The following is a 15,375-nucleotide window of genomic DNA, read 5'->3' as shown; positions in this document are numbered from 1 at the left end:
TTTGAAATTTCAAAATGTCTAACAAACCCTCCAGAAGTAGAGAGTCACAATGGCATTGTTTATTTTTTCTTGTTATATCACCTTAACAATATGTTTAGAGAAACCTACTCGAGAGTTTTTTTTTTTTTTTAATTGATATGAGAAAAAAAAATATAGCAATAGATAAAACTATTAGAAATGCTCTTAGAGAAAGAAAAAGAAATTTGGTGATAAAAATAATGAAAATTGGGTAAAATAAATATAAATATGACAAAATCAAGGTGAGTGTATTAATTTACCAAGAACAATCAAATTAAATATTCTTTTTTTGCCTACAAAAATAAGACTTTAAATATTCAACTAAAGAAGAGATATTATATTGTAAAATAAAAATTACAAGAAATTTTTAGAAAATAAATATAACAAAAACCAAAAGTAATGAGGAAGTATTCTAGGAAAATAGTAATGTGTCTGATTAATGAGAGTTGTGAGCTGTTTGGTCCTTCTTCTTGATACAACATTATAGACTTTTGACTATTTTGGTTGAATAAGGAAAATCCATGAGTTAAAACATTAAATCCCATGATTTACTCTATCATTAACCTATGGAAACCTTTCCAAATGAAGTCAATTTTTTTCCCCTTTATTTGAGACAAATTTACTTATTTCAAATTTGAATTCAAACCATGGTGAACCTTCATAAATATTGATTTATTCAAAAAATTAAATTCATAACCTTATTCAGTCCCTGAAATAAAAAATAGCCTTGTTCAGGCTCATTTAATTCTTCAATCAATCCCTAAATTTATTATTATTATTTAAAACATAATAATAATAAACTTGGGAAAATAGATTATCCAAACCCTTAGTCATTTAGCAAGTAGGTGCATTAATCAGTTAGGTGCATTAATCAGTTACTACCAAACTATAATATATATATATATATATATATATATATTATGTATGTATGATTTTTCTAGATGACCATTGTCTTTGGACAATAAAATTGATGACAATTTTGAAAACATCATTTTTATATGCATTAATACTTTAAAACCATACATATATCTACATTATACAAACATTATATATGTAGGTCTATTTAATTTATTTGAAATGGGGGAGATTCAAACTAGAATCATTCCACAAAAAACAATGGGTTTGCTTCTATATGAATCACATATTAACTAAATTCAACTTGTAATTTGAGGCAATGAGTTATTAGGATAGTTAATTATAAGGCATTGCCTAAACTCTCCACCAAATGGAGTGGATATATATGGAGGAAAATTTTACCATGCGCATACCCAAATATTTGTTATGGGATACATATTATCATCACTTTTAATTTCATATAAATATAATATTGTGGAATTATGCCATATCTACATTTTATTAAAATGCAGAATTCGAATACTAAAAGGATACTATAATAAATACATAGGCTAATTAGACACTAGCTATATATATATATATATATATTAAACTCACTTCTTAACAGTTTAAATGTTAGGAATCCTCAGTATCACAGTTAGTTTAAACTTTTGGAATTGAATCATGTTGTATGCACCATTTAGTCTATCAAATTAGTTACGTATCATTATTTGAATGATTAACATATTAATATAATCTATATAAAAATAAATCAATATTTAAAATGATAAATATAAATTAAACAAAAATGATATATGTAAATCTCATAGACTAAATGATACTTTTAGTATTATTTTAAGAATTAATAGGTCGAGGGGACATATATCCCCCTTAAATTCTTTTGCCTTTTGTTTTTATTTTTTTATATCTACTTACATATTTACAATTATAGCCATAAATGCGTAATTCACCCTCCTCCCTTCTCTTCTAAGGGCAGTTTTGAATTTTAATTTGTCTTATTTTTTAAATTTTTTTCCCCACTTACTTATTTTCAATCAAAATTGTTTTATTTCATATAATATTTATAATAAATTTCATTTATTGCTTACTTAATTATTATTTTTAATATAATATTTAATTATAATTATAATTGGTTAATACATACAATTAGTTAATAACAAAACTTTTAATAAATAAAACAAAAAAAAAGAATATGCTTATTATAATATTTATCTATTTTATTTAATTAAAGAGAGGTTGAGTAGTCTTTTTTTTTTTTTAACTCTTACTATTACAATTCTTTTATTCGGTTTTTTTTTTTTCTAATTTTCAAATGAAGTTGGCTTAGTTATATTTGCAAATTAAATATTCACGTAGAATATTAAATGTATAATACTAATAATGTTACTTAATTTTCTAGTTGCGAAAATGATACGCATTACCAAACAAACAAAAATTCTAAAATAAAAGGTGAGAAATTAATGCAACCTTATTATAGTAAAAGATAATAAAGAAAAAAAAAATGTAATAGAATAAATATAATAGCAAAGGAAAAAAATTACATGGCAAAATACAAATAAATTTAACATTTTTTTCTTTAATTAATAATTTTTTCTAATATACATCTTTGCCGATGGTGTCACTTTGATTTGTCGTTGAGAGGCATATAGAAGAAATAAATAAAATTACATTTTTCATATAATATTTTTTTTGGTTTTTTTTTTTTTTTTTTTTTTTTGATTTTTTCGGATGACACAAACTATGAACTAACAAAAGTGGGTGTTGTATGGTGTTAAGATTGTAAAACCTGTAAAGAGAGTTAAGAAAATATAAGAAAGATTAGAGACCCATGATACGGTGTCGTTTAGTAGCCAGGGAACATTGGTGGAGGTGGCGACGAATACTCGAAGCCGAAGGTTGGCGGGAGAATCAATTCTTCCATTGGAGGTGGTGGTGGTGAGGAAGCAGGAGGAGGAGGAGGAGGTGAAGTAGATGGTGAAGGTGGTGGTGGAGAGTACACCGGAGGTGGTGGAGACTGCTTTGGTGGTGGCGGAGAGTACACCGGAGGTGGTGGAGACTGCTTTGGTGGTGGCGGAGAGTACACCGGAGGTGGTGGAGGCTGCTTTGGTGGTGGCGGAGAGTGAACCGGAGGCGGAGGTGAGTGGACAGGAGGTGGTGGGGAGTGGACCGGAGGTGGTGGTGAGTGAACCGGAGGAGGTGGGGAGTGGGCCGGAGGAGGTGGTGGTGGAGACTGGACCGGTGGTGGTGGAGAGTGGACTGGTGGTGGAGGAGAGTGAGCCGGTGGTGGTGGTGGTGGAGAGTGAACTGGCGGTGGAGGGGAGTGAACTGGAGGGGGTGGAGAGTGGACGGGAGGTGGTGGGGAATGGACCGGAGGTGGAGGAGAGTGAACCGGAGGAGGTGGTGGAGAACGAAGCGGAGGTGGCGGAGACCTGACGCGAGGAAGCGCAACAGGGGAGCTTAGCCATGGATCATCACGTGGAGGTGGAGGAGAAGAAAATGGGGGTGGTGGTGGTGGAGATTTGTCAGAAGAATCACCACCACCTGGAGGAGTAGATTCCGATGGTGGTGGGGAAGAAACCGGTACCGGTGGTGGGGAAGAAACCGGCGGCGGTGGTGGAGAAGAAACCGGCGGCGGTGGTGGGGATGAAACCGGTACTGGTGGTGGTGGAGAAGAAACTGGTGGTGGTGGTGAAGAAACTGGTACTGGTGGTGGTGGTGGGGATGAAACAGGTACCGGTGGTGGAGGAGACCTGACACGTCCCCTGGGGGAGGGGCCAGCAGGATCATCACGTGGGGGTGGGGGTGGTGAAGAAAGCGGGGTTGGAGATGGTTTTGGTGCCGGAGTTTCTTCTTTTGGTGGTTGTGGTTGTGGCTTTGGAGCTTCTTGTTTTGGTGGTTGTGGTTGTGGTTGTGGCTTTGGTGTTTCTTGTTTAGGTGGTGACTGTGGCTTTGGAGTCTCTTGTTTTGGTGGTTGTGGTTTTGGCTTTGGAGTTTCTTGCTTTGGTGTTGGTTGTGGCTTTGGTGTTGGAGTTGGAGTTGATGGAGATGGAGGTGGAGATGGAGATGGTGATTTTGGCTTGTGAGATGGTGATGATGGTGGTGATTTTGGCTTCTGGGTTGATGGTTTAGGAGATGGTGAAGATCTTCCTCCTCCTCCTCCTCCTCCTCCACCACACTTGGCCTTGCTACAATCAACTGGTTTGCTCACTATGGGATGGCATTGTTTTGCTGATTTCTGCTTTGGCCTATCAGGTAAGCAATTGCTTGTGTCATCCAATTCTAGGTCCTTTGAAGATGATGGTTCACATTCTTTTGCCTCACCATTGAAGTAATTGTATGAGAATGTGAAGTTTGTCAAGCTTGGCAATTTGCATATTTTCTCCTGAACAAACCCAGTTAGTATGTTTCTTGAAACATCCAATTCCTCCAATTTCTCAAGGGAACTGAAAGTTTTGGGCAAAATCCCTGAGAACCCATTTGAGCTAATATCCAAAACCTCCACATTTCCAAGCTGGCCAATCTCAGCAGGCAAACACCCACCAAACTTGTTGTTGGAGATGATAATTTCATTCAAAGTCTTGCCCATTTTCCCAATGCTCTGAGGGATGCATCCATGGAGTTGGTTATTAGCCACCACGAAAACCGAGACCGGAGAGTTGCCGAGGTTTTCAGGAATGGTTGATACAAACCGATTGTTGTTCAAGAACAATGCATCCAATTCCTTGTTGAAGAGCTCTGAAGGCAATCTGCCCTCGAAATCATTGTACCTTAGATCAAGGTATTTAAGGTTTGGAATTGACAGAACAACTTTTGGGAACAAACCCACAAACCGGTTGTTGCTGACATCCAACTCATGGAGAAGAGTTAGCCTAGAAAAGCTCTCGGGAATTATCCCACAGAACCTGTTCGAGTTAATGTGGAAAAGAGCCATTTCTGTGAGCAAACCCAACTCAACAGGAAGGTAACCTGCTATATCAGCATGGTTGAGATCAATCCCAGCTACAACGTTGAGTTTTGGGTCATCAAGAGCTGGTGCACAGAAAACACCATTGTAGGAACAGACATCAACTCCTTCCCAATTTGATGTAGTGTTGAGTGGGTCTGAGTAAATGGCCAACTTCCATGCTTGGAGTGCAATGTATGCACGTTTGAGCCTGGAATTGGGAAACTCCAAGTCCTTCAAATCAACCTCACTTTCATAGTTATCAGGCAAATCGCCATTCTCAGGGAGAGTTAACAGTTGCCTATGAGTGATGAAGGAGACTTCATCTTCTGACAAGGCGAATGAAGAAGAGATGAAGCAAACAACAATGAGAAAGAAAGCTAAGAAGCAGCCTGAGGCCTGCATTTTGAGAACAATCTGCAGTGCCACCTTGGATAGGCCCAAGGCTGCCTACATGAATCGAGGAAGACTAGTGTGGAATGAATGTTATATAGGAAGAGACAAATGGAATAGAAGCTGTTTGAGAGGCTCTGCAACAATTTCTCTCATCTTTAATTCAGAGGATGGTTTCTTCACAACCATGAGAAAATTGGTTGGTTGTTATGCCTATTTTTGCTTTTGTTGTTTTTGTTTTTGTTTTTCCATGAAGATAGCTCTAATTTTAGAGTATGTTTTGAGGAATAGAAATGTTGGGTTTTGGTTTATTTTAACTAAATTTGTATGTTAAGGGTAATTGACAGACCAGCAAAGACCCAGTCTTCTCTCCTATGAGGGAAATATTTTGCATGAACACCTAAATCATAGGTGGCAAAGTTAGTTAACGTTTTCGTTAACGTTTACAAAAGTCAAGCTCCTCCATGTCACCATTAATTAAACCCCCATTTTAATGAAAGCTAATTCAAATGGTCAAGTGGCTTGATTGCTTTGTTATAACAAAGTGAGTTTGCACCATGTTATTGTTATTGGTTAATTAGATTTTTCAAGATTATTTATGTATTGCTAGAAAAGGGTTATACATATAAAAGAAGTGATCAAAAATAATTTTCCTATAATTGTTATTGTATGATGTATGTTAAAGATGATTGGATAGGTCAACTCCTGATTTGAAAAGAACTGGAATATATATTCATCTAAACTTTATGGTATATTTTATATCAAAAAACATCTTTTTTGCTTGTGAATATAAAAGTTTTTTTTGTTTTTTGGTAATATTTTTGTAAATATACAAGGTAGTAGAGCGAAGAGATCAAAAATATTCATTTGGAATGATATGGAAACAAGTGATCATGGACTAGTGTATAAAATAATATACTTCTCTTTATGTGTTTCCGTTAATTGGTTATTATTTATTACTGTTTTATGTGAAAAAAGTTTATGGAAATGAATACAAATGAATATTATTCAAAATTATTGATAATACAATTTTTCGTATTATTTTTTGTGTGGAGAAAACCGGGAAGCCAAGGCCCCAACCTAAAAACAAACTTTACCAAAATACCTCTTTTTCATATTTTCTTATTTTCCTTTTATTTATTAGTTAGGTCGATTTAGGGTGTCTTCACAAACTGTAATTGCAGATGCAGAAGCCGCCTGCCCCCTGCTATAAGAATTCGCAAACCATGTGGAAAAGTCACTGTTTTAAACGTTTTCTTGAAGGGGCAGAGGAGATATTATCAAAGTGGTTCGTATTGGAAGTTGAAGCTCAAGTGATCGTAATACGTCATCGGTTTAGCACAAAGTATAGAATTTTTTTTTTTTTTAAATGTTTTAAACGGACCTTAAGTAAAAAAAATTAAAATTAAAATTAAAAATATAATAGAAAGGCTGATTTAGGAAATTTCCGGTGCATAGATTCCTTTTTTTTTTTTTTTTTTTTTTTTTTTTTTGGGGAGTGAAACTGAAACTTCTCAAAAATTTTAGCTATGTAAAAAATAATAATCATAATAAAACTTTATTTTTACAAGATCCATATGATAACCTTACTCATAATATTTTATGCAGACATTAATACAAAATTTCACTTCATTTCCTTTATTGAGGTCACCACCTTCTCATGATACCATTTGGGATGAAATAGGCATTGCGGAACAAATTCATTATAAAATTCACAGCTCAATCATACACTGGATATATTTAGTCTTTTAGTATCAATACAAATAATGGTATTTATACTCAATGAGCTATATATCACAAAAGGTAAAAAGAGACCAAAAAATTGACCAAACCACCCGCCCTTTCTCACTCAAGAGAAAAATCAATGAATATGGTTGATGAGTGTAACAAAACATAGTTTCCATCCTACATCAACTACTCATTCCAAATTTCATGAACAGATCTTTAAACCACCTTTCCTCTTAACTCGTGGATGAAATCCCCCGGGCAAACAATTACAAGACACAGGGAGAACAAATTTGAGAGAGCAGAGGATAGAAAGGAGACGGCGAAACAGACGACAATCCAGGATTCTCCGTAGGCTGAAGGTCTCCTTCATCAAAGCATATAAACTCAAGTCCAAATTCTACCGTCACCGAGTGAACGTCTTTCTTCTACAACATAGTGCACTTCCCTCTTCACTAAAAAATGAGGCCGCGAACTTGAAGTGGAAATATCATCAACAAAATTCAAAATAGCTCCTCTGAATTGAACTTGTTCCAAGCTTCCTGTTACCATGCCATTAATTTTTTCAGTAAGCATTTTAAATAGATGGAACTGAAGTAACAGCCCAACTCGCACCAAATTGAGACCCCAGATTTGGAATTATAAAAATGTTGAATCAAGTAGTCTTCTACCAAATAGTTAAACGGTTGTAGGTTTAGAAAGTATTCCAAACCGATAATAACATTATATTACATTAGCTTAAAAGTAAAATTAAGATCATTTCCAGTATTTAATTATCAGTCTTAATCGTGATATTAATTATATGAACTTTAACAACTTATCAAGTAACTTTAAAGAGTTAGACATAATGAACCCACTAGTCAACTTCTCCACTGATAACACAAATATATAAGGAGAGGCTTTTTAAAGTGGATATGATGTTGAATAAAGCATTTCAGGTTTTGTAAATGTCAAGTACATGTAAAGAAAATAGAAGCAACTTAAAATTGATACTAAAGGATAAAAAGTATAACTCCTCCATTTAAATTGAAACTGGCTGTGTACCTTAAGAAGGTCAAACACCTTCTCTGCAATATATTTTTGCTGTAGATTGGCACCTTTCTGTTGCACCTTATCTGGATGAATGCATAAAGTTGCTTTTCTATATACTTTCTTAACGGAGGCAGCAGTAATCATATCAGTCAAAGAAACTGGACTCCAACCACATTCAGGCCAGAGCACCTGATCATCATTCAAGAGTCCAGTCAAGCTCGAGAATACATATTTGTAATATTTTCTAGCATAAAATGATATACCCTAACTATTTTATAAGAAGAAACTATCACCATCAAAAAGATAAAAGAACAACATTACCATCCACAATATTTCAACGAAAAGCTTAGTACAAAAAGAAATATGTGCTACCTGGACAAGAAGCATCCCAAACAACCAAAGAAAACAAAATTAAACACAAACTAGATTAAAATAAAATAAGCTCCTAAACAAACTAATCTTAAAAAAACCAAATAATTCACCTGACCAAAATAAAATAAGCTCCTAAACAAACTAATATTTAAAAAACCAAATAACTCACATGAAAAAAAAAATCAAACACCTTTATATGCAATATTCAGATTTTACTAGCCAAGAGCACCAAAACTAAATAACTTTGATCCCTTCAAGAAAAATAAAGTGGCCCCCTTAAGGTACCATCACCACGATAAATCCTTATTAAGCAAAAGGAGAAAGCCCTAACAGGAAAAGAATTCCCAACAAGTTCATAAGAAGACAAATGAAACAAGGACAACAACATAAATTAAGCTCCTAATCCAATTATTAAAACTTTCTGCAAAATTTAAAGAATTTAATCCAGATCTTTCAGAGAGACATTAGAACTATACTTTACACTACAATAGTTCTTGTTGTCTGAGTGCATGCAAAAATTGTGCATAGTGTCTACTTTGGAGGAGTGAAAAAATTAAACCCAGAAAGATCCTCCTCATTAAAGAGTGAGCAAAATATAGATTCTCCCCACATACATATTGCAAGGTCGATAGCAGAGCTCGCAAATTCCCTTCCTTCCCTGCAGCCCAACGCTTGATCTCAACATCTAGTGTTTCAGCAATCCTCTGAAAGAAGCAGACACAAAAATAAAAGTCAACAGAAACTCCAACATCATGTAAATTTCAAGAATCTTCTGACTATGACAAAAAGATCATGCAAATTTCAAGAGTCTTCTGACTATGACAAAAAGATTATCTATGATGTACGTAATATGACTACATTTCGACTGTACAATGAACTACATTACAAACAACCGGTAAAAGAGTAGACATACATCACAAAACCATAGAAATTGGTTCAGTTCCAAGTTAATGGTAACATAAAAGGCCCAGTTGATATAGGTACTTACATGTCTCTCAGCTTGATCCCTCTGGATTTGCAGGTCACGCTCATTCTTTTCTGCTAGTGCCTTCGCCTGAAAAATTAGCCAACAATAAGAACTTCACATGCATGAACTGACAATTAAAGTGAGTAAACGAATGTGTTTAGAAATTACATAGCAGTGCCTTATAATTCAGTTATAGTCAAGCAGAACATATACTGTTCCATTCTTCTTCTAGTAGACCCAAAAAGCATTTAACTTTATTGACAGGAAGCACATACCGCTCGTTCTTGGGTCCTCTGGTGCCGTTCTAACCTGGCTCTTCGTCTTTCTTCAGTTTCCCCTTCAACATCCTGGAACTCGCCAGATGATGGAGCAGCTTCAACCACAAAAGAAAGTTTAGCAGATGGAATATAACATAGAAGACAAACACACACACACACACACACACACACACATACATATGCCATTCACTGAAAATTAAAAATTATGAGCAATTGAGTATATAGATACCTCCAAATATAGAGGAAAGGTCATCAACAATATTTGTGGTTGAAGATGCCTTTCTCATGTTTGATGAAGTTCCACCATATGTTTTTGCCACTTCAGGCTCTTTCCTGCTCTGAAATTGGGTATCAAAGGGATCCTGACATACATAAAAGATGTCAACAATCCAAAATTCAAATACCAATGTTTACCAGCGATTCAAATGCTTAAACTATTAGAAACCGAACCTAAGTTTATATATCAAGCTAAACAAAAACACATTAACACATCCCTTCAGATGTAAGGGTGCATAACAACAAGAATGAATTCGAGATATGCATGTTCGATACAACAAATACAAAGGACCAGGATTTGATACCAAGTTAAGTTACCATCACTTAAAAAGTCTACGCTATCATGAAGAAGGCCAAACCTTGTATTTCAAGCACACACGTGCACACACACACACACACTAACTCAAAATATTTCTCAACTTCAAGAATTTAGACCCTCACCGATGAGTTAGACCTAGGCCTTGGTGCACTGCTGGCCCGACCCATGCTGAAAAATGCTTCCAGATCGTTTTCATTCTTTGGTTGGTTTGCCCTAGCAGCAGCAGCGGCAGCCCTTTCTCGAGCCTCTGCGGCAGCCCTTTCTCGAGCCTCTGCAGCAGCCCTTTCTACAGCAGCTCGTTCTGCTCTAGCTCGCGCTTCAGCAGCTCTATCCCGGGCTTCCCTTTCCTTTGCTTCTGAATTTGCTCTTTCCCTGGCTTCAGCAGCAGCCTTTTCTGCTCTTTCCTTTGCCTCCGCTGCTGCTCTTTCACGAGCTTCAGCTTGAGCTCTTTGAACTGCAGCCCTTTCAGCACGTTCTCGAGCTTCAGCATTTGCCTTTCCAACAGCAGCCCTTTCAGCTTTTGCCCTTTCAGCTCTTGCACGAGCTTCAACAGCTGCTCTCTCACGTGCTTCCCTAGTGGCTCTTTCCACAGCTTGTCTAGCTTTTTCCCTTTCCCTCTCAATCTCCCGTGCTCTGTCCCTCTCCTTCTCAAGTCTCCTTTGTTCTCTCTCTTTCTCCTCCCGTTCTCTCTCAATTTCCCTAAGTCTCTGTTGTTCCATTTCTTCCTCTTGCCTTTCCCTCTGCAACTGCTCGCGTTCCAACCTTTCATGGACAGCTTTTTCATCTTTCTCCGGCTGTGGCTCTTTACTTCTAGCAGCCTTTGAACTCTCTCTCTCCCGCACTTCCTTAGCATGTCTGAATTTAGCCTCAGCTTTATCCATAGCCTCCTTCATAGCAGCAGCAACTGAGTTCATTTCCAATTCTTCACCAAAAGGACCATTTGCATGATCATCAGCATTGCTTCTGCTCCTACTTGTGGCAAAATCTTCAAGCTCATCTATGGGAGAAGTAGCTGAGCCCTTTGCAGCAGGAGCTGACTTGGGAACCTGAAAGTTTTGAGTTGAATTTGGATAAGAAGAGTACTCATTAGCCGTTCTTCTTGCATTTGTGGAAGCAGGGGAACGTGTTCGTGCCTTTGAAACCTGTACAGGTCTTGGAGGAGGTGGTCTTGAAGGTGGTGGAGCACTAGTAGGTAGAGTGTAAAGTGGAATCTCTGAAACGGTGAGCCATATATCTTCTGGTGAGTCTGAACTTTCTTCAAACCTTAAAGACCCATCCATCTGTGTGGTCTCATCCTTAACACTAGAATTTGCATAGGAAGGGGGGGACATAGGTTGACCAGAAGATTTATGTGAATAAGTAGAAGCCGTAGGCATATCAAACATGGTTTTCTGTGAATCCCAATCATTGTCAACAGGTGTCTTCTTCTGATATTGGCTATCCGGACTTCTCACAGAAGGCTTCTCGGTTGATTCTCTACCACTATAAGCTCTGGTCCCACTACCAATTGAATCTGACCTTGAAGCACTCCTATCTTTTTCCTTGCTCCTATCTGAAGAAAAAGCTGGCACAGATTTTCCAAGGCCATCAAAGGGATCCACATCATCAAATACCCTTCCATTATCAGATTTTGTGCTTCCAGAGTTAGAAAGCTTACTAATTTCTTCCAATGGGTCATCAAACTTTCCTGGTACAACAAAGGGATCTTCCATCACCTTGGATGTCGTTTTACTGACACTGGCAGTAGTTTCTGGAGGCCAGGTCTCAGAAGCTGACCTGTTACAGAAGCAATATGGTACTGAAGGATAGCAAGATAATAAAAAAAGAAAAAAAAAAAAAAAACATTGAACATACACTCATGCAGAATAAAAATGATTGAAAACACTGAGACAAATGAGAATTATATCTTTATTATGCAATTCAGTCTTCAAAAAATCATAAAACTACAGGTATTCCACTATTTAAACAATATCGCCCTCTTTTCACATGCAATACTTGCAAGACTAACCAAACTGACATTCTTAAAAGGATGCAAGACTTGTCAGCCATGTATAAAGGCCATGTATGACCAGAGCTAAATTCAATACAGTTCCTCATGGTTCGTCAGATGTCTTCCATTATAACATGTCTTCCTTCAAAAGCTTATATCAAAGTTTCTATTTATACCCATATATAAAGGAAAAGGTAACAGCCAAAACCACTCAGACTACGTCAGCCTTCTCCTAACATTTTGATTCAGGCATATTAAGGGTGTCTAAGAAAAACTGTTACTGGCAATAAAATTAATGATTACTAAACAATCACTAAACAATCAACCACAATACATGAATTGATCAACAACAATAGAACAAAAATCTCAGTCTTGCTCTTTTTTAAATTCTAACAACTAATCTTTACACCCAGGTATAATTTGATCCAATAAGTTTAAAGAACATATAAGAGGAATAAATAAAATTGGCTTTGCACCAATCCCAAATCATATTTGTTCATTTTCATAACTTTTTCTTTTTACCAATTTTCATGCAACAAATAACACTAAACATAATCAAACTTTTCATTCAATCCCAAAAAGTAAAAACAATACCAATTAATATAGTGGTGCACAAAAGTCTTCTTCCATCTTTTTAGAGCAATATGAAGCTAGTTTAACGGTTCATCTTCATCATTTTTTTCTGGCCTCACAGTACTTGAGAAAACTCTAGAGACTAGGTGCACAATAGAACAAGAAACAAAACAAAAAAAAAATAAAAATCTTGACCACCACTCTTGTTCGTCCTGTTTCACTAGGATAACCTAATAAATTAGTAATCTGTAGATATTTCTTGATTCTGATCAGGCACGAGACAATGAGTTTTGCTTCAAGCAAATAAGACTATTATGTATCTTACTACCCCAAAAAAAAAAAAAAAAAAAAGGAATATAATGTATCTGACTATTTAGCGACACTTGATTCTACAGTGTAGATATACATGTACTTTAAAGATTCTAAATCTCATTATACTACCCAAAAGTCTCTCCTAAATTATCTATAGCTCCTACTCCAGGAACCAGAAGCTTTTGTTAAGAGGCTATGAATATCTATCTACCATAAGGAATGATGAATGTCAATTTTAAGATTAACTAGGCAGTTACATTCTCACATTTTTCTTCGACTTAACTCATTTAACTTTCAATCCAAACACAAAAAAATGCAAACAATATGGTAGAAAATCTTCCGATTAAATTTAGCATGCAACTTACTTGCATAAATACAAAATTGCCAATCTGCCATTACTGACAAAGTTATCCCTTTAGGAAACTAGTAATTGTTCGCATATAAAAACCAACATTGTTGAAAAATCAAATGAAGTCGCATTAAAAAATTTTAAAAATTTCTCTAATCAGCACGTCAATTCGCAGCAAAATTTTCACAACAAATGTATATGTTGATAAATTGCTTCCCATTCTAAGCAAATATATTTATATGTTAATAAGTTCCTCTCCTATCCAAGATAAAATTCATAAATGGAAGAAAATCTGACACAATTTTCACAAAGAAATGCACATCATTTTGGATTCATTAGAATTCAGGTGCGATTTCAACTGAGCATTAACACAAAATGCAACCGATCCAATAGTGCAATAAATTCAACATGCTAAAAGAACAACAACCAAATAGGAATGAATCAAAACTGAAATTCCATTGCATATAAATTGATCCAAAAAATTCAAGAAATGAAAACTCAATTAAGCAATGACTAACACGTTCAGTACAGAGCAAAAAAATAAAAAATACAACGCGTTACAACGATAGGTAATTTAGCAAATGGCAATACCTTTCAGTAGGGGGACTACTACCACCAAACCCAGGTATCAAATCGTCGAAGCTAGGCACACCCTTATCGATCTTCTCCTGTCCTTTGGAACCGAAGCTCTTCGATCGTGGCTCGGCCTTACCAAAACCACCAAGAAGATCATCAAATGCACTACTACTCCCTTTCGGAGACGACGAAGCCCCCGAAGACGCGAAAACATCCTCGTACTTAACTTTGGACGAGCTTTTCAGACCCGGAACGCCGTCAAAAATGTCGTCGTCGTAAACGGGTTTATCGTAAACAGGCTCCGAATTCGACGATGAAGACTTGGCACCACCACCACCACCAACACCACCACCACTGGTATCACCGAACATGGAGTCGAAATCGAAGGCCGAATCTGCACCGCGAGTCTCCGATTTGCTGGCGTACCTCGCCGAGCCACCAAAAATGTCGCCGAGGTCGCTGAAATCGTGGGGTTTCTGAGACCCCGACGACCCAAAAACCGAATCGCGATCATCGGAAGGAGACCCACCAAAGGAATTGGAAGAGCGGGCGGATCGCGGCGGTCCACGAGATCCCAGATCGAAGTTCGGGTTGTGATTGGTAGCAGAGCCCTTGGACGAAGCTGCAGCGGAGGCAGACATTGGGGCCGACTTGCCAGAGGGTTTGAAACCGTAATCGGTGGCCAAAAGACCCTCAAAGTCGTTCATGGCTTTTTTTTTTTTTTTCTGGGTTTCCCTTATTCTTGTTCAATTTTCTCTTATTTGGAACGCGAAGAAAAAATGGAGGATCCAAACGCAAAAAGAAAGCTAAATAACGGATTTTTGTAATATTATATATAATAAAAAATATATATATTTATATATATGTCAGAGAAAGGTGATCATGGTAAAGGAAGAAGAAGGGCCTGGGAATTAAGGGTGGGAGAGAAGAAGGGGGTGTTTGGGATCTGAGAAAATGGAAGAGAGATCAGATGGGAGGATACAAAGGGGAAGGTGGAATCTGACCTGTGAAGCCCTTTTTTAGTTTTTTGGAGTTTTTGAATTTTTCCTTCTTTTTTTTTTTAATCTTTTTTTTATTTTCTTGTTTTGTTTCTTTTTGATTGTTTCTTAACTATTTCTTCCCTCTTCTTTGGCCTTGTTGGTGAAATTGCCTAGGGGAAATAAAAAGAAAATTCCAAGACTCATCTTTTACTATTTTTGGGCTTTTTTTTTTTTTTTTTTTACATGGAATAAAAAAAAATTGATAATCATTAAGTGAAAACTGTAAATTAACACCAAAGATTCAAATATTTAACTTAATTGGTGAGTTTCTCTTTCTAATCTATTTTGTCTCACTTTTTATTTTAATCTAATTTTCTAATTAATTAATTTGTTTACTCAAATGGAAATAGCAGGTGA

At 36.3% G+C, this 15,375-nt stretch overlaps 2 protein-coding genes across 3 annotated transcripts; both read right to left on the bottom strand.

The window, feature by feature from the left end:
- Positions 1–2,366: 2,366 nt before the first annotated feature.
- Positions 2,367–5,734, bottom strand: LOC107425351 (pollen-specific leucine-rich repeat extensin-like protein 3). The gene has a single exon (XM_016035347.4). It carries the CDS (start codon positions 5,219–5,221, stop codon positions 2,717–2,719), a length of 2,505 nt encoding a protein of 834 aa, XP_015890833.3. The 5' UTR covers positions 5,222–5,734; the 3' UTR covers positions 2,367–2,716.
- Positions 5,735–6,912: 1,178 nt separating this feature from the next.
- Positions 6,913–15,073, bottom strand: LOC107425357 (auxilin-related protein 2). Of its 2 annotated transcripts, XM_048478744.2 has the most exons (9): positions 13,994–15,073; positions 11,312–11,954; positions 10,301–11,224; positions 9,813–9,945; positions 9,581–9,678; positions 9,327–9,392; positions 8,953–9,042; positions 7,979–8,155; positions 6,913–7,476 (listed from the first exon to the last, which is right to left on the bottom strand). In XM_048478744.2, exons 1-9 carry the CDS (start codon positions 14,683–14,685, stop codon positions 7,438–7,440), a joined length of 2,862 nt encoding a protein of 953 aa, XP_048334701.2. In that variant the 5' UTR covers positions 14,686–15,073; the 3' UTR covers positions 6,913–7,437. The 2 variants fall into 2 exon arrangements, with proteins under 2 accessions (XP_048334701.2, XP_048334700.2); XM_048478743.2 differs by having other exon boundaries at positions 10,301–11,954; positions 13,994–15,072.
- Positions 15,074–15,375: the final 302 nt, after the last annotated feature.

This window comes from Ziziphus jujuba, chromosome 7 (assembly GCF_031755915.1).
Source record: "Ziziphus jujuba cultivar Dongzao chromosome 7, ASM3175591v1".
Taxonomy (NCBI): domain Eukaryota; kingdom Viridiplantae; phylum Streptophyta; class Magnoliopsida; order Rosales; family Rhamnaceae; genus Ziziphus; species Ziziphus jujuba.
Note: the sequence above shows the minus strand (reverse complement) of the source record. Positions and strands in the feature narration are given on the sequence as shown.

Bases quoted from the DNA above. Each gene is read 5' to 3' on its own strand.
- LOC107425357 (XM_048478743.2), bottom strand. From the start codon at position 14,685: ATGAACGACTTTGAGGGTCTTTTGGCCACCGATTACGGTTTCAAACCC. The intron at 9,393-9,580 runs GTATGTGCTTCC...CTAATTTTTCAG, and splicing joins AGAGGACCCAAGAACGAGCG to GCGAAGGCACTAGCAGAAAA. The intron at 8,156-8,952 runs GTATGTGGGGAG...AATGATGATCAG, and splicing joins TGCTATCGACCTTGCAATAT to GTGCTCTGGCCTGAATGTGG.
- LOC107425351 (XM_016035347.4), bottom strand. From the start codon at position 5,221: ATGCAGGCCTCAGGCTGCTTCTTAGCTTTCTTTCTCATTGTTGTTTGC.